At 41.5% G+C, this 21,414-nt stretch overlaps 1 protein-coding gene across 1 annotated transcript in view; it reads right to left on the reverse strand.

Annotated features, from left to right (window-relative positions):
- Positions 1 to 21,414, reverse strand: part of LOC104168712 (Krueppel-like factor 12) — a gene marked incomplete at its 5' end in the record, with an annotated part of 72,786 nt that overhangs the window by 43,683 nt on the left and 7,689 nt on the right. The window contains one exon of the mRNA XM_009709392.1: positions 14,745 to 14,804. Coding sequence (XP_009707694.1) covers positions 14,745 to 14,804 — 60 coding nt within the window. The remainder of the gene's footprint in view (positions 1 to 14,744; positions 14,805 to 21,414) is intronic.

Below are 21,414 nucleotides of genomic sequence, written 5' to 3' on the forward strand. Positions count from 1 at the left end.
CAGGAAAATGACTGTATCAGGATCATTTTTAACACAAGTAGTTAAAGTCCAAAACTCAGGAAAATATGTAATGCAAAATACACATTTGCATTTTTAGACACAATAAATCAACTTTTTTTTAAATTGTAAAAGATACTTATTCATCTGACTCCATCTGCTCATTGCTGTAACTCACAACAGCACATGGAACATTAGCGAAAGGACATACAGTTTAAAAGCACAGGTGCATGGGATTAAAAAAACAAACAAAAAGACATAAAACAATGTAAAAAGACAACAAATTAGCCCCAGAAATGCAAGCCAGAGAGAGGAATTTGAAAATAATTAGAACAATTGGTACAGTAATCCTAGTTCTTCCTGGCACTGCAGAAATGAGGAGCTCTACATGGATATGCCAATAGCTCAAGCAGCAGAAGAGAAACAAGCATCATTTTGTCATAGTTAAAAAAACAGAGGGTTGAACAAGCTACCAACTAAGAAGCAAGTAGTGAGAGCAACTAAATGACTGGCATTTCAGCAGTTTTACGCTTTGCAACTATTTGTGCCATGAGAAATGATTTGTAGTGATGTTCTGAATGTAAAGAGTGATAGAATAGTTCACGGGAAGCGTGCTTCTTTAATTTATCCTATTCTTAGTAACAGATTCAAATGATGGTAGATCTAGGATTAATTGGATCTCAAGAAGAGAGCACAGAGTGAAAACTCTCCCCATGAAAATTATTTCAGCCACATCTTTGACAGTTGGCCCACAACCACGTTACCCTGGGAATGCCAAATTTGTGAGACAACTGAAGGGAGATAGTAGAGCTCTGCGCGTCCAAGAATGTAATGACAGGAAGTGATTATTCGCTATTTTTTCTAAGAACTGGAGGCTTAAACTGAACAGAGGGAAGAATTTTTTTTTTCATGTAACACATACTTGGAACTCATTGCCCCTGCACACTGCAGCTGCCAAGAGAATGAACGGGCTCAAAGGAGGATTAGACAAGTTCACAAAGGGCAGGGCCATATATGGATATTAAACATTAAGGTCAAGAAATAGCCTCAGAGGCTGAAGGTGCATAAACTACTGATTTTTTTAGGCTATAAAGTAGATGGATAGAGCAAGGGGACATAGGTATCACAGAGGAAGAATCACTCTATACTAGCCTTGTTTTTCTGCTCTTTTGGTAAACACTAGCCAGGTTACTGGGTCCGCTTGGACCAACTCAGTAAGAAGGATTTTAGACTTTGGTCAGTTGTTTCTACACATACACTAGTGAAAGATGTCCTTTTGAAACCAAATGCCAGTTTTAGTGAAGGACTTCCACATCGGAGGAGTAGGTAGGCTAGTTCTGATGCCAGCAGGACTAGGATGACCTCCAAACTCGCACATTGCTTGGGGCGTTTACAAACACATGGCACGTGCAACAAATGATGGCGTTAAAAATGGCAGACCCAAGGAATCACGCTTATCAGAAAGGAAAAGGTTCAATTTGCAATATCCAGGCTGTCCTTCAGTCCAACAAGGCACGGCTCTTCGCTGTACATTGTCCATTGTTTTGTTCAGGTTGAATCCAGATGACAAGCTGGTCAGCATACTACCATTTCCTATTCAAGAGTGTTTTATAGTCCCATAAGGACATGCCATCTTCTCACTATCATCTAGCCCAGGAAGCAGGTGTCAGGTGTAGGGAGTATGAAGAAATATCTAAGGGCTCAGGAAGGTGGTGGGTAGGCTTCTTGGTCTCGGTGTGAGAGGCTAGAGGAAGGGTGAGGAGCCATTGCTGAGGCAAATGGGGAAGGAACAACAGTAAAAAAGAATAGGATATGTAGGCTGCTGAGGTGACTGAAGCATACTGGAAGCAGCAATGGGTAGTCTGAAAAGTTGAGAATTGGTGGAGATGTCAACAGCTAGCTCAATCGAACAAGTCTCCTTGATCTTGTTTTTAAGACAGTGTTTTCTTAAAACATCCCTACTCTAAGAGCAGGGTATCTTAGCAACTTTTGCTTATCACGTCTGGTGGCAGAAGTAACAATACCATGGAAACAACTGATTTTCTCAACTGAAATCACTGTAGGGCTTAGTGCTTGCACCAAAATCATACACAACAGTATTTAACGATACTACCCTGACACAGTGATGGAGAGGATGGCTGGGAAAGGGGAACCTAATAGAAGAAAAAAACAACAAAAAACCCTCCACAAAATTGCCTGACGAGTCATTTTTATGAAATGAAAAGTAATTTACACAGCAGTTTTACAGAAAAGAGAATTATGCAGTTAATCGGCACTGCTGGATAATTACACTGTACATGAGGCCTTGCTTTTAGGGAAAAATATAAGCTAATAAAGAGAGTCAGACGATCGGTAACAGCAGGGCTTTTGGGAGACACGAGAGACACAAAGCTAAGTAATTTAAAGCTAAGGAGTATAATGACTGTGAAACTGAATTATTTTTAAGTTTACATTAATTCTCCACCCAATTACATATCTAACACTAAGTCCAAAAGCTAGAGAATTCCCCTCGGCTGCAAACAACCACAGCAACAAGGAGAAAGCCGAGGGGATGTGATCCCAAACATGACCGGACTCTGAATGTGTCCTCCCAACTGCTGTGCACATCCTTAATATTCAGAGGTCTGCTAGAGCATTAAAGCCAGTTTACACTTCCCTCCAGTTACTGCTGGTTCAAATAAGGTCTCTCCCTAATACGGTCAACTGCAGTCAATCAATTTTCTTTGCGGTGCCTTTTTGTACCTTTCAAGCACCAACAGCAGATGGCTCAGCCTGGCTGTCTCACTGCCACATTTGTAATGGAGAAACCAGTGAAAAGTTAAACAACATTGAATTATCAATGAAAATGACGAGTGGTGTAATGAGAACGTTTCATTACCTTTGCGTTGTAAGCAATTTAGCCCTGATCATTATTGACCTTTGGCGATACTGCATCCAAGTAAAATGTGCTATCCGAAAAAAGCACGGGTATACTGGAAGACAGACATTGTTTCTGAGTGTATTCATAAATAAACCAGACCATTTCCCTCCCTGTGTTAGAGGTTTACCTTACAGACGAGTTATCAGCATTCACCAGTCACCCTTACTTTGCGTCTGCGCAACAAACAATGCAAGAACAACTTGACACAGTACACCTGGCAAATTATTATTATTATTATTACTACTTCTATGGCACCCAAAAGAGCACTAGGTACTTCACAAAGTAGTTAAAAAGACAAACTATGTGCCTCAATGAGCTAATACTTGGTGAAACAGTAGAACTACACCGGGTGGAAAAACAGGAGGAGGTGGTGTAACAAGAGGAAGTATACAGGTTACAGGAATAACATTAAACAGTTTCTAATCTGGGGGACATGAGGTTCAGTGCACACTGCCTATTCTTATTCCACACTGAGTTCAGAGGAATCCCCGTGACTGGGTATTTTGTTAGCACGCTTTCCAAATCCACTGTTTTTTCCAAAAGTGCCATTTGCTCGCATGTTAATCTGCATCTTTTTTTGCTTAGGTTTTGTAACCTGAAAGCAGATATATTTGAAAGTTTTGTCAGTTCCAAAGTAAATGTGACTATTAAGGATTTATGGTTCAACAAACAGCAGCCACAGATTTTGAAGCTTTCACAGATTTCACAGTGATGGCACGATAAAGTCCGTGATTTTGGGCCAAGATGCACCAGGCCAAATGCACAGGAGCAGCTCACCTCCCTACACACTACATAACGCACCAACAAACCACACTGTGGGACTCTGCATGCTTGCAGCACAAGTTAGAACAACTTGCAACTGACTTGTTTCTCTTGCTCACTCTTCATTTGATTTTTAGGGCTCACTGTTTAGGGCACTGTGCAGCCCACTCGCTATAGCTGACCTATTCCCTCTGAAATGTTATGATGGTGTGTGAGCCTGCTGCTTCCCCACACTGCCATGTCCCGACAGCACTTCCCTCTCTTCTGTCAGAGGGATTACAGCATCCTTCATCTGCTGAGTGCATTGGGGACAGCCCAGGGGCGAGGCAGAAGAGAGGAAGGTGCATTAAAAAAAAAAAGACCAGGAAAAACTACAGCGGTCGCTACCAAATCCATCTACCAGTACAAAAACAATTGCCACACAGTTCCCTGCTCTCTGGGCAACGGCATACCGTCCAGAACAAAGCATGCTGTTGGCACCTTCGGACTATTAATAATAGTAAGGTATGTGCTGCAGCAGGAGGGAGAACCGCGAGGGGCAGCGCTCCGCGGGGCTGGCATAAGGAATGGATCTGCTCCAGGCTGCCTGCCAAATGCACTGGAAAACTTGACTTTCTGGGGGCCGCCCAAGGATGCTTTTCTCCCTCCTGCAGTACTCTTGGGAGGGTTTTTGCCTGGACTGGGCTGCAGTGAGCCAACACAGGCGGGAAGTATTCCTGCTTGCTCCCCAGCCTCCCCAACTAGTACTGCTGCCTCCTGATCAAACGGAGTGACTGGGCTCACCCTGACCACTCTACAGATAAAAGCTTCCGCTTCATCCTGCCATGCCTGGGGGGGTTTATAGCGGTCACTGGAGCCAGTGGTGAGCATCTGAGAAAGAAGGCATTCCCACTAGTCCTTTAACCCAAGGGGAAGCAAGAGGGACAGCACAGCCTGCCAGAAGGACTATTCAGATTTGTTCAGGACCCCACTGCAAATGTAGGGATTAGGACAGTCTCACAAGATACAGAGGACAGAAGAGAAAAATTCAGAATGTTTGGATGGAAACACTTCAGTCCCTGCTAATAGCCTCATACACCAGAGGTTTTGGAAGTGTGCAAAGACAGTAAACCAGCACTGAGGAAGGAAGAGGCACAAGGGAAAAAAATACGGAGATGCTAGTGTCCATCGGTGCACCATTTAGCATGGGGAGACACATCCAAAGGAAGTAAAGTGGGTATTCATGAACAATCCGCTGCCAGTTCAGGTCTTGGATCACCTACAGGTTTCCACACACGACGTACCCCTGAGACGCAAAGTGTCCCCACTAGGGCGCTTCCTCCCCCTTCAGATAGCTGACAAACTGTAGAACAATGCACAAGAGAAACGACTGCTGGCTTAATTAAAAGGTTTGCAGACGGCTAGCTGCTAGAAGCATTACTAAATAGGTTGATGTTTCATAACCGAGTTTACTCTCATTGCTGTTTGCATTTCTGGTTTGCATATAGCAGGAACAGTCAGGCAGGGGGAATGCTTGCTGTTGTGTGGATCTGCTGCAACACCTCATCGTCACCGTTGGAGCTGATCGAGGTTTCCCAGTTCACTTCTCCCGGGAGCCTACCCTTGCTGTGGAGATGTGCTGTGGCGCATTGAGAGAGCGCCCAGCTCCCTGTGGAAGTGCATACTGAAAATTTATACCTTGTCTATGTACATCCCCTAGTTTTTAAACCACTAGCGCTGACTCTACAGGTAGGACAAGAAATTTGGCTTCCATGTGTACCGAGCAGAAAGCATTTGAGATATCATCTATTTTGCACAGGATTAAGGCTACCAAGTGTCTATCTTAAAACATGCAGTTAGGGTTTCCAGGGACAAATTATCTCACATTATGATATACGTCAAGGGGTTAACCTAAGCCTTAGAGATATGTTTTGAAACTGGTTTTGTTAAACCACTGTCATCTCCTAAATAGAACTTTGTTTTCATTAAAAAAAAAACCCAAAAACCCAACCCTTTAGGAGTTTCCTCTGAAAAAATATTCTTTGAGGCTGTCTTGAGGATTCCTGGAAGTTTTTCATGTGTTCTAAAAATTACCCCTGAGAAGCCCCGCAGTCATGCCTCCATGGCGCAGACACCCAGAGAACGCAGAGCCTGCATGGCTCCAGCACCAGCTGCCTCCAGCTCTACAGCTCGAGATGGCCCTTTCTGCCCAGAGCTCACTCTGCCCAAATAACTTCCACGTGACTTCACAAGTTACCTCTTGAAAAGCTTAACCAAATTATCACCTCATTCCAAACTAGTTCCTATACAAATAAGAAAGCCCATGAGCTTTTTTTTTAATGGAAATGCTTATTCTCCTGCAATGGTTGACAGAGTGCATATTACTTTTCAGTAGCTAATACAATTTTGCCCCTGTTCCTATAAAAGACCAACCGCGGCTTCTCTCCAAGACAGACTGCACTTCTGCGCTTGTAGAGCCAATATTCTTCCAGGTCTCTTTATTAACGTTTTCAGTACAACGGCTGCTGCTGCTGAGCTGTTCTGCACAGATTTTCTGCTCGGTATGGGGGGGGTGGGGAGGGGGGCGTTAATTATACAGAAAGATGGAGCGGGGCCAGGCAGCCCCTCTGGTGCACTGTCTCCTACGCGCACAGCCTCCTTCCTGCTGTTTTGGAGCTACAAGGATCACCTGTTGGTCTTGGCCCTCGCCCAAGCTGGGGCCTAGCGGAAATGACAGAATCAGCTAGAAATGAGAGCCAGCTCCTATTCCAGTCACCCAAATGAGGGAAATACAAAAACAGACGATGGAAACGTGATCTAGCTGCTGCACGTGGGAGCCAAGAGGGGGTAGGGTAGAAGAGAACGGAGAAAGAAGGGGTATAAGTTGAAAAAAAAACAACCCAAAACCCAGAAACCCCCGAAAACCACTAAAAAAAAGCTTTTCTCCTGCTGTTCTTCTCTTTTCATATGCAGTGCAGCAAAAACATTAGGAGGGTTTTTCTCCATAGGAACACCTGCCGACAGGGAGAACTAACGACCTTGTTCCTGCTCCTGCTGGGGATGTCGGATGTTTCCATCTCCCCCAGGAGAGATGTCAAAGGGATATTCAGGTACGCAGCAGAAACAATCTGCCTTTTTCAGACCGGCTCCTCTCCACACTGCGCGGCAACACAGGAACAAAGATCTGTGTCAGGAATTCCCTTCTCCCATAACAACAGTGCTCAGCAAAACCTTTTACTTGATATTTGGGTGAGCTGCAATGTTGTGCAGCAGAAGGATTAAGCTCCATTCGCCTCTCATTTCGTCCTTCTGGGCAGAAAAGCAGCTAAGTAACCCAACAGAAAAGTTAACCATCACTAACAGTGTTTAAAAGAGAGGAATGCTGCCTTTTAAATGATAAAAATACAAGCTAATTACACACTGCATTTCCAGATATAACTAGTTTCATACAAGCTCTTGGAATCCACATGTCCCTGAAGCAGTAACCATCCTAACATCCAAAATTTCTCATAAAATTTCTCTGGACCCTAGAGTTCAGTGACACCATAAAAGCATACTCTCTCAAATAGCTTAATGGGCTTTAAATGAGATCTTAAGATGTTTTTAACCAATAATTTTTAGAAACAATAACAATAAAAGCAGGAAAAACCTAATTCTTAAAAGGAAGTTTTTTCCCTCTCCGAGAGCAATGGAATGAGTCCCCAGAGCTTACTTCTTCCAGAGAAAATACTTCATGAATAATCAATGCACAGCCCAATTCCTCAATAAGCACCAAGCCTTGAAACACACCCAGTATTCAGCAGTCTCTGTGACTCTGGCCTTTAAACTGTAACACTTTTTGCCTTGCCCTCCCTAGTTTCCCAAGCTTCCTTTATTTCTGTTCTTTCTAGCAACTAGGTAAGTAAGCAGAAGCAAAATTCAAGCAGTGGGAGCAAGCTGGGGCTAATTTGCACCTTATGAATTATTCAGGCCCTCCTGATTCCTGCACCTGCACTGAGGCAGGAAGCTTCCGAGGAACAGTCATTACTCTTCTCCTGGGTTTGCACAAGCTCTGTTACTGCTCAAACACTTTGTTCTGTAACTAAGGGCTTCAGGTCTTGCATTAAGCAGTGAAAATGGGGGGAAAAAAAAAAATAACCACACATTGCCAACCCCTCTCCACTGCCCCAAACCCAGGATAATCATTCAACCCCTTCTGAGACAAATGAATTGTAGTGTGTATCAGACTGCTGAATTCACCTCACATATGCTAATCCAGATCAGAGCATCAGCAGAGAGAAAACAAATGTGTGCATGAGCTGGTCCCATCAGATATTTACTCAGCTGTATTAGATTGCACGTTTACACTTCTCCCTAGCTCAGCAGGGAGTATTTCATGTGCATCAAGTATTTCACATGCTAACTTGATCATTAAGGCATCCTTCTCCACAGATATAGTACAAATAAATTCTCTCCCTGGCATTCTGGCTAACATCAGGGGTACTAACAGTTTACTACTATTGGAAGAGCCTATATCGTGCTTTCAACAGGATGAATTTAACGAGGAAATAGGTATTTTCCATCTTCATCTACTATTATCTTGGTAAACAGAATGTGACACCTAACTGCAAATCCAGATATGACCCATGAATCTAGACAGCCATTAGGAACATTTTCAGAGAGCAGAGACAAACCAATTAGCACTATGAACATTTTAAGATAATGCTATGTTTTTGAGTTAATATGCTAAGGCAAACAGATCTAGAAGTATTATGCAAATTCAAAGCAGCAAATACCATCTTTACTGTTTCTCATGTCCCCAGTTGCACTGACTATCTCTGGGTCTTGTCCCTTATTAACATGCTGTTACCAGCAAGTTCTCCAGTTAAAAAATCGTGTTATTAATCCCAAGCAGCTAAGCATCATGCTTTGATTGATTCAGTAAAATAGACCTGCGGTAACTGATAATGAAACCTGTTTAATCCCCTCTTCCAAAATAACAAGTCAAACACAAGTGTTAAGCATTCAGAAAAGTACAGTCAATCCTTATCAAATCTTTGCTTTTCTTCTTTCTATGCCTAAAGAAGTTAATTCATTTTCCTTTCAATGCAGAACGCACGATTGGTCCTACGCTGCTCTTATCTCATTCCCATCCAATAATAGGTACTCTGGCTCCTTTTTTAAGGTATTTTAATCGGCCATGTAAACACGTTTTATTCCTTGATGCTCTTTCATTCAGCATCATTAATCCCCAGCATGAAATCAATAGACTTAAAACATTTAATCACGTCGAAATGCAACATACAAATCCACAAATGACTTCAGCTCATCACACACACTGAATAGCTTGCAAGTTGGAAACTACGGTTTCTTTTTGCCCTGGGAATCAGCAAACTCTAAGCTGGTCTTTCATTGAAGTAAACAGATTCTCTCTCCAAGTATCTGCCATTAGGCAAAAAAAAGACACTGATAAACAAAACATGGGATATTCTGTTTGCTCTATCATCTTTTTTTATCCCTTGCGGTCACATTGGCCTTGCGAGAAACACTTGTTTTACCGCAAGATCTTGACAGTATGCATGTTTAAAAAAGTTTAAAAACAATTACAGTAACTGGGTTACAGAATGTACTGGAGGTGCAAGGGAAGGGAAAAATATCTTTGCAGTTGTTTATTTTCCTTTTTTTAATAGCACACATTGTTTCTCTACTTGAAGAGAATGCATAAGGGACAACAATCATTGTCGCTTTTTTTTAAAAAAAAAAATAATTTGCTCTACCTTATATATGATTTCCAAAGCCACTGGGATACAGAAAGTGACAAGAATTTCTTTCATGGGGCAGAAACTACGGCTAAGATGTAAAAATTAAGAACAGCCAGACCCACCCTTTGATAGGCAAATGGCAGAAACAGGTAAAGAGGGAAAAAGAACACTCTAGATAATGGAGTAACATCTTTAATTCTACTACATTAAAAAGCAATGAAAGCTTGCTCATTTCAAAGGAGAAAATACAGTTTGGAAAGTGAAATACATGGAGAAGTGTGGAAACCGGCATGCTGAAACCCTGATTTGGGAGGCAGGCACCCAAAAGCATTCCAAGTCCATGACCACATTCCCACCCGCTGTCTCATGAACAGTCCTACCCAGCAGGTCCCTAAACTCACGAGGTCCTTCACTGTTAAGCTGGAGCTTCTTTGGGTACCAACCACAAGGCCCACGTTCACACACACTCGTTCTGGCAGCTGCACATCTTTTAATTAAAGGCAGGGCAATGTCCTGAACTTTGCCTATGGATTGTGATGAAGCCCCAAAAGGCTGGCAGAGTTTTGATGGTGGTGTCACTGGAAAGGTATTGTATTGTAGCCTTGCCATCAGGGAAGGCTTCACCTAGGGAAGGAGAGACTTTGGTTGTAGGTCCTTCTCAGACAGAAGGTTAATTCAGCATCTTCATCACCCCAAGAATAACCCGGCTATAAGGACTCCAGGTCTTCTGCATGAGTGTCCATGCAAGCAAGGCTACCTTGCAACCAGGAATGCAAGAACCATGAGGCTAAAAGGTTGGGCAGAAAAGGAGGATCCTGGCTCCATATTAGATATCTGGACGTTCAGCTCTGAGAGAGGAACGGTGAAAACTCTATCTTGGTATCCATGGCTGTTTCTGGCCTAATGTTGCTCCAAGGAATGGTGCCTACAGTCCCAGTTCTGTTCATGCTGAGGTAGGATTCAGGCTCTGCTTAGCCACTCTCCTTCCCATCTCATGACTTCTGTGTTCCTGTCTACACAATGGCCCATATTCAGCAAGAAGGGAGATGAGAGACTGCACTGCTCTCCACGTATCTCATCTGATTAGGCCTGTGCCAAGGATCTCAATGATTAAAACACCCCTGTGATGCTTGTGTTGAGAACCTAAACCTCAGGTCTCCCACTTTGTTGACAAGCTAGCTCTCCTGCAAAGGTGGGAATATTGCTGTTGCTGCTGTCAGCTTGTTTTTGAAAAGAATCATCTCTGCTCCATTATCACCCAGAATGGGCTATGTGGACTGCCTCTGAGAGAAACAGATGCTTTTATCTCCTACTAGTTCTCTATATAGTCCATAACAACTTACCTAGTGCAACTGGGCTGTATTCCTATGGAAGTACTTACATTCCCTAAGCTGTCAGCAAAGTGGGGTATACACCTAAACTAGATGGGTAGGGTCTTCTGAGACATGCAACTCTCACCAGTGATTATAATGGGGAATTCAGGTGCTTTTCCTCAGAGATCAGATCACACTGCAATGCTTAATCTTAACATGCAGGCAGAAGTCTGTGTCCATGTCCAAGTGAGGCACAAGTGCTATTTACTCAAGTGTTAAAAAAGTTTTGTGAGTGTGTAATAGAGATACCACTGCTTCCAGTGTAGCACAACGTACTCTCACTACAGCTGAGTGAATGAAAATTTCATAGCAGGTATGACTAATCTGTACTTTACTGTAAGTATATGGAGTCTAAGGGACCATCTGATTTTGCAGTTTTTCCAACCGAAAGTAACATTTATGCACTGAGCTGCATGGAGGAAAGGGCATCGACTAGGGAATAAGTTCAAATGCTGCAGCTATCCTAGATGCATTAATTTTTCATTATGTCATTTACGAAAAAAAAAAACCAAAAACCTGAGGTAAAACTAAAGTATGTAATGAAGACATTCCAAATCCGGCAAAGAGAAAATCAAGCAATTTCTTTTGGCAGTGCTCTTAATTATTATCAGTAATGTCCTATTTATTATCATCATCATCATCATTCTTTATCCTTTTTCTTTAAAAATTATCCAGATTGTTTCCCCACATGTGTATTTTTTTTCTGTTTGACAGAGGCTAGATTCACTCGCAGTTGAAAGCAATCAAAGTTTAGACATAAGAAATATATATTTTTTAAGCCTGTGCTCTGCAGTTACAATTCGGTCCCAGAGATGAATTGCAAGTACAGACTTGGGCCTTACATTCCCACTGACCCAATAGGAACCCTAACAAGTGAAACAGTGTACTCTGCAATGCTTATTTTCTTTTTGAACTGGTGACAAATAAGAACTACTGCTTCGAGTTAGTCTTACAAATGGCAGGAATAAAACAGAACAGTGCAAATGTTCATCTTTGAATAGTGGAGAGTTAAAGCAAACTAAGCTGAAAATGGTGTCCGGCAGGGTACTTCAGATCAGGAAAGTCATCCAACTCCATAGCAGCTTGACCGTAACATAGCCCCAGAGGCAGTGCTACAACTGCTAGCTAGACAGCTAGCCAAGCTAGTAGAGGTGCAAGCCAAGAAGCCAGCCATGAACCCACATGCCAACGCAGGAAAGCTATATTCCAGAATTTGGCATCTGGGTCCTCCAGCTGCCAAGCATCTCCCATCTGGCCAAGGCTGTGGAACGAGGTGTTACGAAGAAGAACGAGGTAAATCACACGAGACCAAAAGCAGTACCATCTGCAAGACACTGAGGATGAAGAGGCACGTTGTGTTCGCCAACATCTGAAACTCACTCATAATACCACTTTGAATGGTGGTTCAGGGCACTTCTGGATCAGGGGAGGCAGTATGGACAAAATGCTGAACATTTTACAGAAGAAGAACAGTTAGACATGTATGAATGGGAGCAACAGTCCCAGCCTGTGGCCATCCACAGAGGTCAGCAGATGCAGAACATTCATTTGGAATCAGTTTTGAGTAAAACTTACAGTCTTTAGTAGATTTCATGAGCCCAATAAAAAAGGGGAAAGGAGCCTGCCAAAAATGTTTCTTCAAGACTTTGTGATTCATTCTGTTCCCCCATCACGATAAAGAAAATCAAGTATCTAAGAATTTTTCTGTACTTTCATAAATAAAATACCATAATTGTAAGTGTAATTTTATGGAAGAATAACTTTCTTGAAATTTAGTGAAAAAAGATAACTTTAGTAATTGAAAAAAAAAAACAAAACTGGGCATGCATGAAATTTCATTCAAATGAAATATATACAGTCACATAGCTGTATTTAATTGCAGCAGAATTCACTTCTGACAAGCAGTTACTGTTCCTAAACTGCAATAGCTCCATACTCCAAGAAGCCAGACCAGCTGTGATGAATACTCCTAGCAGTGTCAGCAGTTTTAAGTGCACTGTAAGAATTCATACTTTCAAACGATACACAGACTTAAACATTCATCTCATTGATCTCATTTCCACCTTTCACTCTATAGATAGGTCCATGTGGCCTAAACGAGGTTTGACAGACGCGACTTTCTTGAACGATTTGGTCCTTTATTTTAAAAATACATACAAGACCCTATATCTCTCTTCCAAGTTTCTGTTTTTATTAGCAGCTATTTGGCTTGCCAAAATATCACATTTCAGTCTCATCTCACTCTAGTCAAAGCCAACAAACTTTCAGTGGTTCAGAAGTGGTAGGCGAAATGACTTATGCCATCTTCATCTACATCTAACCATGCATGTTGTTCAGGGGACCTCATTAGTAGGATCTCATATTCATTGTTATGGTATGTGTAAACTCTGCGTATAAATCCATGAGCCGTTTTTTGAGCAAAATATTGACAACATTAAAAAAAGAGCAAAAAATTGACAATGTAAGCCTCTTTCATGAAAATGTCTCATGTAGAACACAAGCAAATATAATTGGTGATTATATAGAATATTATTGCTAATTTTGGCTAAAGGAGCCTGTATCCAAAATTGTATCTAAAATACAACTTTATTTTAGAAACACAACATTTTGAGAGACTAGTAAGCTCTTCAGAATAATTTCTGAAGTTGCACTGATAATTTCAATCAGATCAAAGAAAATTCTAATGATTTTTTTAAAACAAACATATCTTCTCAATGCATCAAATTCTCAAATTCTGTTAATAATGTTAGATTTCTGTACCCAAGAAAACATTAAAAGCTTTTTATGGGCTTTAACAGAGAAGTTGCTGCTGCTACTTTGAAAATGTTTGAGTAATAAGATCCTGCAAATTTTTCATATAAATACACCAGTTGTAATGCAATTAACTGCAAATTGGAGATAGGACTAGATAAGAGGAATGATTTCTGTATTTGACTACTCATTAGTAATCTGAAAGTGTAATTGCTCTTAAACAAGCTGTCTCCTTAACTTTATTATGAAGCTTAGATCTACTTATAAATGTGAAGAGTTATATTTATGCTGCAACTTACTTGCTTATACTGAATGTATGATGTTTTTCCTTCTGTACTCTACAGATAGAGGGCCCACAAATTACGAAGAGCTTATAAAGCAGTGAGTTGATGGGTCTACACTTGTCACACGATGAACACAACTCCAAAGGAATCTTTTCAGGGGCCCACAAAACAAACAAAAGAAGGGGGGAGGACAAACCAGCAAGCAAGCACACTGAGAGTGGACATTTCATTGCACACTATTTTAAAACCCAATAAAACAACAGCAACAAATCCAACAAAAACAGGAAGCCTATCACTGCTGGTACATCGCTTCTGTCATATGACATCATTTCTATTTGGGCAAGTGACGTGAACCTGAGACACCTTACGGCATCCCAATGCTTGCTGAAACCTCCCAGTCACCCCCCCAGTGGACTTGTATATAAACTCTGCACTCTAAAGCAGGGCATCTACTAGACACATTACACAAGTAAGGTTTTAAAAATTTGGCCTTCTTGAAAAAAAAGCAAGGAGACGTTCGCAAAGACCTCTTCCTACATTTTACAGCTATGCCTGTCAACCCTTTCATGGTAACTGGCAATGACCTATTATACCATGAGCTACATTGATTCACATTAACTGTGTTACTCAATTTCAGTAGACTATTTTGAACGTTTTAAGCTGCATTATCAAATATCAGACAGGATACTTTTTTCTATTCTCGTATTTTAGTCATTGGGGTTTGGAAAGAAAAAATTGCAGCTTTCCCATGATGCACACCACCACCCTCCCAGCCCCAAGATATAAACAGCAATGGCAAAAATCAACTTTGGACCCTGCCCAGCCCCGCATATCCCCCAGCCATGACATAAAGAGGGAAAGAAAGCTGAAAAGCACTGCTACTAGACTTTGTTAATAAAACAAAACATTATATAATACACAATAAAATGCTTCATACCTGGAGTTGAAAAAACGAAAAGGGTTAACAGCTGACCTGGCACAGCCCCACATGCTCTCTCTGGAAATTGAACACAGACAATTAGGAATTTTAAGTTACCCCAAACAATTGCAGGGGACTTAGACAAGCTTGAGGAACACTTACTGCTAAGTAAGCACATAGGCTCAGTGTGTAAGGGACTTCAGGATTTTCCTATTCACTTAAAACTCCTTCTTCAACTGGAATTGCTCTGTAGAGTCCCAACTAATGCTAACCAAGTCATTAGGAGCTCTGCCATTAATTTGCACAGGAGCAAAGTCAAAGCTTAAGGGCCCAGGTGTCACTTAGTGGTAATTCTGGATCATGGTGGATCATATTTTCTTATTAAAAAATAATCAGTGACCAAGAGCAAAACATTAATGAGAGTCTAGAGCAGGCAGACATTGCACAAAAAGGAAACACAGGCTGGAGCGAACGTCCGGTCCCAGATTTCTGCTCCTTAAGTATTCCCAACACATCACTGAAAAACCTAGCCTTTAATGCTTTTTACTTAAAACTGAGACTCCAGGGAAAATAGATAATCTTCTAGAATATTATTTGGAATACTGAACAACACAAATATACAATGTCATAGCTATATAAACTCCTGTTGGGATTTGGACTATGTGGAATGCTGCTTTTCACTGACAAATTCTGATCTACTGCATATGCTCAAAAAAGAAGCATCATAGAGCCGGCTTTTGGAAACAGTTCCACTACGTTAGGGAAAAAAAAAATAAATCTGTAGAAAGCCAAGTCCATGAATAACCCCCTTCAGTCCTTCTCTCTGTGGCTGAGACCTCAAATGTACCATGAAATTAGTCTGAGGCCAACGCCCAAGAAATTAGCAAAAATATTAGAATAACAACATGAATCATAAAAATGTTCTAGCACACTAGCAGTCAAATGTATTTGCACTAGAAACACTTTGGATCCTTTATAAGGCTCAATTAAAATGGCCAGGTTGGCACAGTAATTGTTGAAAGTGAAAAGGAAATTTTCAAGGCAACTCCTCTTGATTTATATAATTGCATTTTCCATTGGCCCTTGGAAACTTACAAATAATCTATTTTCTCCCAAGATTTTGCACTGCATCTTTTGCACTGCATCTTTTGAACCTCTCACATTTCCTTGCTTCAAGCGTATAGTAAATATTGGTCTTCTTTACCGTTTGCTTCATTTTGCTACTTGTTATATTTTTGATAATGACAGAAATCTGCTATCAAGATGACAAAATGATGTAAAAATTTTTCAAAGTCCAAGTTAGTAGCACTATCACAGCCTGACACTGTTTTTTTCCACTCTCCATATAGAGTCTCTTCCTCGTTCAGAAACATATCTCGGGTACCTGTCCCATGATATCACTAGGTACAGATTTTATTTCACAGTTCCATCAGTACCTAATCAAAGGGCACTGGGATAAAATCTCCCCCACTCCATTAGCCCTCAACTGAAATCAATATGCACTGGAAAAATGGCAACGGGAAACCATAACATTGACCGTTCTCTCCCATCTCAATTAATTTATAATCATCTCTGTGTCTTATTGGAAAAATATTTATTCCTTCAGCTGATACAAACAGCAAAACATTACCCAGAAGTCATGACTCCAAATTTTGTACACTTCTTTTCATAAAGGTCCATCTTTAACAACTAAGCAATAGGGCAGGCAAAAATACAGTTGCTGAGGATGATAAGTATTTGCATGCCAAATTGGTGTCAGCGTGAAATTTAGCAGACAACTAAAACTCTGGTTAGAACCTACAGCATCCAGGCACTGAAGTGAAAGACACCCAGACATCCTCCAACCAACCTCACAGACACCGAAAACTTACTATGTTCCTCTCTGTTTGGCCTGAAAGCCAAACGGCTGTGGCCTCCCACCCAGCCTCTGCTCTGACACAGAAACTGTGGGGAGAAATGCCCAACCGTTGCCTCTGGGGTTTGAACCTTATCCGTGCTTCGAAAATGGCTAAAACACACCTGCCAACATGGATTCAGCATAAAAGGGATCTGTAATAAGTCATTTCCCAATCCAAAACACAAGTGTGAGAAGAAAAAGAAGAGGAAAAGGATGTCGTCGTAGGACCACTCCTGGATATCTTTCGCATCCTAGCTTTGCATTCCAGAATTGGCAAACACAGGTATCTGGCTTCCTGAGTCCGTGCTCTCACCACAAGGTTTTATGCCAGACATGGGTGGCTGCACCACTGCTGCCGCTGGCAGGGACATTTGTAAAGGGGGAAGGCTGGTAGGAAGAGGACAGCATGCTCTGGGTTTTAAAACAGGTAGAAATAGGTAAGCTCAGAACAAAGTACTTGATCTCTTATTTTCCACAATGTGAAGTTGGGAACATAAGCTGTTTTTTTTTTTTTTTTCCAAATCGTATTTTAATGACTAACTACAGGTCAGAAGCCCAAGCTCCAAAGAGAGCAGAGATGGCTCATAGCCAAGTACCTAGCACGTAAGCAGAGTTGCTGTAGCAAGCTGATTGCTCAGCCCGTTGAACTTCAGAGCATTTAACTCTGTATTGACTGTACTGGGGACCATTGACTCCTTGTGTAGGTGCTCTGAAACACTGCTGGAGCCCATCACCTATTTTATAACCTCACAATGCCTCCAGCAGACCTCCCCCAAAGCAGACAATCTGCATTTCGTCTCAAGTGCCTGTGCTGTTATGGTTCATCTTGGTTCTGGGTTAACCTGCAGAATTTCACGGGTGTTGCGAGCATGTGGGGATAGCGGTACCTCTGTGCCATGCAGTATATTGACAAAGATGCACCTGTCACAGAACTGCATGTACTTGGTAGCTCTTCTCAAGCAAGGGGAAAAACACATTTTTTTTTGGACTATGCTTTAGTAGTGGCTAAGAATCTCAGAAATTATGTGGTGATACAGACAGCAAGTAGTTCGGAAAGTGGAAATATTGAGTGCAAAGGGAAACAATCTGTTCAGCTGAGTAAATAATTTTCAGCAAATAATTTATTATACAACATTAACCTGTTACTCTGCTTTTGAAACTTTTATGACTAAGATTTCAGTCATTATTCCAGTTCCTCCTGTGAACTTATTTATAAATGGTTTGACTCTTTGGCCCTGATAAGCATCTGATCACAGAAACAGCAATGGCCATCAGCTCTTAAGAGAAACACTGTAGTGACTTTTATGTGAAGCGATATGTCTATCTGACAGAATTGTGTGTCCCTGATTTACCACGCAGTATCTCAGCCCTATGCTAAATATTGTATTTTTAATGCAAATAATTGAGGGAGATACGTTGACAAGACTGAGACTCCTGCTGACTTTTAACGAGTATATAAAAGCAAATATTTCTTTTTGTGCCTGCCGGCAGCTTCTGGTCATTTCCAGGTTATTTCATTTTTCAGGCTCTGTTTGCAATGCTGGAGATTTCTGCCAGCAGCAGATACTGCAGACAGGCCTTAGGAAGAGCACTTTTTAGGGCAGCCTCTGCGCTCAGTACCTGCCAGCCTGTTCCACACTGCCTGAGCTTAGGAATACATGCTAGGCAAGAGTAGTCTGGCCACTGCTGCCTCCTCTGATCCACCCTGGTCTCTTTCTTATTTTCTGCCTGCCTCAGTTTTCATATATCCTTGCACCACTGTATCTTGTGGCAACTCAGTAAATCCTGGAAAAGTAAATAAATAAATAAAACCATGACCCCAAACTTCATTCTTGACACATCTTTTATTTGTCACAGCTATAATGATGAAGGTATTCGGCTTGACTCTGAAACTTGCGACTACCATTACTTCTGACACACCTCAGGATTAGATGCTACTAGGTCAACCATTGCGTGGCTTTACTCCTTGTTTCAGCCTCCAATTCCTTTCATTCTGGCTAGAGTAACTTCATACGTGTGGTAGCTTTAAGCTCCAATTATCCTTTTCTTGATGCATCCAAAATAGTAACACTCATGTTCTCAGCCACATACACACAGAGAATGACCCCTCCTTGGCACACAGGCTCAGCACAGAAAACTCTTCCATATCCATCATTCAGGAACTTCCTTTCACTCCTCCTTATCTCCAGTCTAAAAAGAACTTGCTGTGAGAAATGAGGTTGCGGTAGAGTCACTACTAGTGAAAGAGGATGAACTAATAAAGGTGAAAACCTAGCACAATCTTTTCCCATTGTGTAGGAAAAACGAAAATGGCAGAAAAAATGTGGTGGTTTGGGGTTTTTTTAGATCCCTGTATTCACATGCCCACTCAATTATGTCCTGCTAAACAGTGTTCCCCTTTTAATAGTGCTCTCCTTTGCATGCAGTTTACATACTTGTGACCTACACAACTTTTTCTGTGTTTCTGCTTGCATTGATCTAAAGACTCACGAACATTTTTCCATAAATCAGTATAAGCACTGCTATTAAGATTTAATTGTGCTCCATGTTTGTCTGTCACAAAATCACAGGAACTGCCTTATGGAAAAGGAGATAAAAACTTATCTGATCTAGATAATGAAAAAAGAAGTAATTTTGGCTCAAGTGACAGCAGAGGACAATGCTCTTTCTTTTTCTTATCAGTAAGTCAAGGTAGCAGTTCACTGAGGTAGTTTTATTGCGGCTTTTTCTGGCAGTGTTCTGCTATCTAATCCGCATGATGAGTATTTGCTACAGCTCTGAATTTCTTAATGGACACAGCTCTGCCCCTGCTTTCTGTGCTGATTTAGAAAGAAAAAAACGAAAAAGCTGAATAACGAATCACTGGGGAAACAGATGCCAAATAGGTGTACAAACTGCTAACTCGGTAGCAGTAATGCATAATGTTATTTATAATTCATTCTTCGGTGTCATGCTCTTCAAGCAATTACACAATGTCTGCCTCCCTATCAATAAAATGCATTTCACATTTCTAACCACTAATGACTCAAGCTTCACTCTGCAGCAACACATTGTAGTGGATTATGCATGGGACTTGAAGGCAGACGTTCCTGATCCCAGCTCATCCTCTGCTTTGCTGCATGGCCTTGAGCAAGTCACTAACCTGCGGCTAAGTGTAAGGTTTGAACACACAGGGGACCTGTACAATTTAATTAGTTAATGTTTGCAAAGGACTCCAAAGATAAAAAGTGCTATATGAATTATAATCATACGCTATTGTTTTCGGGCATTTTATTCCAAAGCACATTTGTGTAAACATGTTTAGTAATGTAAAATCACAATAATGGCAAAGTTTGATAACTACCATGAAATGACTGGCACTTCTTCGACTAAAATTTAAATTGATGAACAAATTTAATCTATTTTTGAGAAGACAATTACATGAGACAATTCAATACAGACACTGAACCGAAGCTGGGAAACAAGATTTTTGAAACTTTGCTTGTGATGGATAAACATAATGAGAGAGACATACAGAAAGGTTCAATGAACCCATATATATTAGAAATACCTCTCTTGCTGCACCATGTTGGTCACAGAACTGAATAGGCTGGAAGCGATCTCTGGGATCATCGAGTCCAACCTTTGCCCTAACACCACCATGTCAACTAGACCATGGCACTAAGTGCCACGTCCAGTCTTTTCTTTAACACCTCCAGGGATGGTGACTCCACCACCTCCCTGGGCAGCCCATTCCAATGCCTAACAACCCTTTCTGTGAAGAAATGCCTCCTGATTTCTAGCCTGAACTTCCCCTGGCACAGTTTCAGACTATGCCCCCTTGTCCTGTCAATAGTTGCCTGGGAGAAGAGGCCAATCTCCACCTTGCTACAACCTCCACTGTAGAGAGCGATCAGGTCTCCCTTCAGCCTCCTTTTCTCCAGACTAAACAACCCCAGCTCCCTCAGCCGCTCCCCATCAGACTTGTGCTCCAGACCCTTCACCAGCTTCGTTGCCCTTCTCTGGACATGCTCCAGCACCTCAGGGTCTTTCTTGAAGTGCAGGGCCCAGAACCAAACGCAGGATTCGAGGTGCGGTCTCACCAGTGCTGAGTACAGGGCGATGATCACTGCCCTAGTCCTGCTGGCCACACTATTCTTGATAGAAGCCAAGACGCCATTGGCCTTCTTGGCTACCTGTGCACACTGCTGGCTCATATTCAGCCGGCTGTCGACCAGCACCCCCAGGTCTTTTTCTGCTTGAGGAAAAGAGTCCAAAATAGCCCAAGTCCCCAAAATAGTCCAAGTGTTGAATTACCTTTTTTCTTTTTGGCATCCAGACTTCGTTACAGTTTTAAGATTAATTGTTAGGCTCAGTGAAGTTAATGGTAAAACTCCTCTGGACTTCAGCAAAGCCAGGATTCCTTGGCTCTTCCACCTTATTATGCACTTAATTTAAATATCTATCTTAAAAGGGAAATCTTACTCCTAGCAATGGGGTGATAACATATGTGTTGAAGAACAACGTCTAGCACTTGAAAGTGATTCAAAAGAGAACAGACATACTAATGGCAATGTGTCCTTGCTCTAGGTTCATCTACTCAACAGTCACAGTAACTTACTGATATAGGGCAGAAAGGAAAACATAATTCTGTATAGATTAAGCTAAAAGCATTTTTATTTTCAAATTAGCTTTCTTCAGGGAACAATCATTCAAGCAATACCGTCCCTCCAAAGCAGGCAGCGATGTCAACTTCTTTGTAGAAGCTGCTTCTGATTTACAGTTGCCATCCACGTGGCACTTGTTCCTGCT

Source organism: Cariama cristata, unplaced genomic scaffold, assembly GCF_000690535.1.
Source record: "Cariama cristata isolate BGI_N322 unplaced genomic scaffold, ASM69053v1 scaffold9201, whole genome shotgun sequence".
Taxonomy (NCBI): Eukaryota; Metazoa; Chordata; class Aves; order Cariamiformes; family Cariamidae; genus Cariama; species Cariama cristata.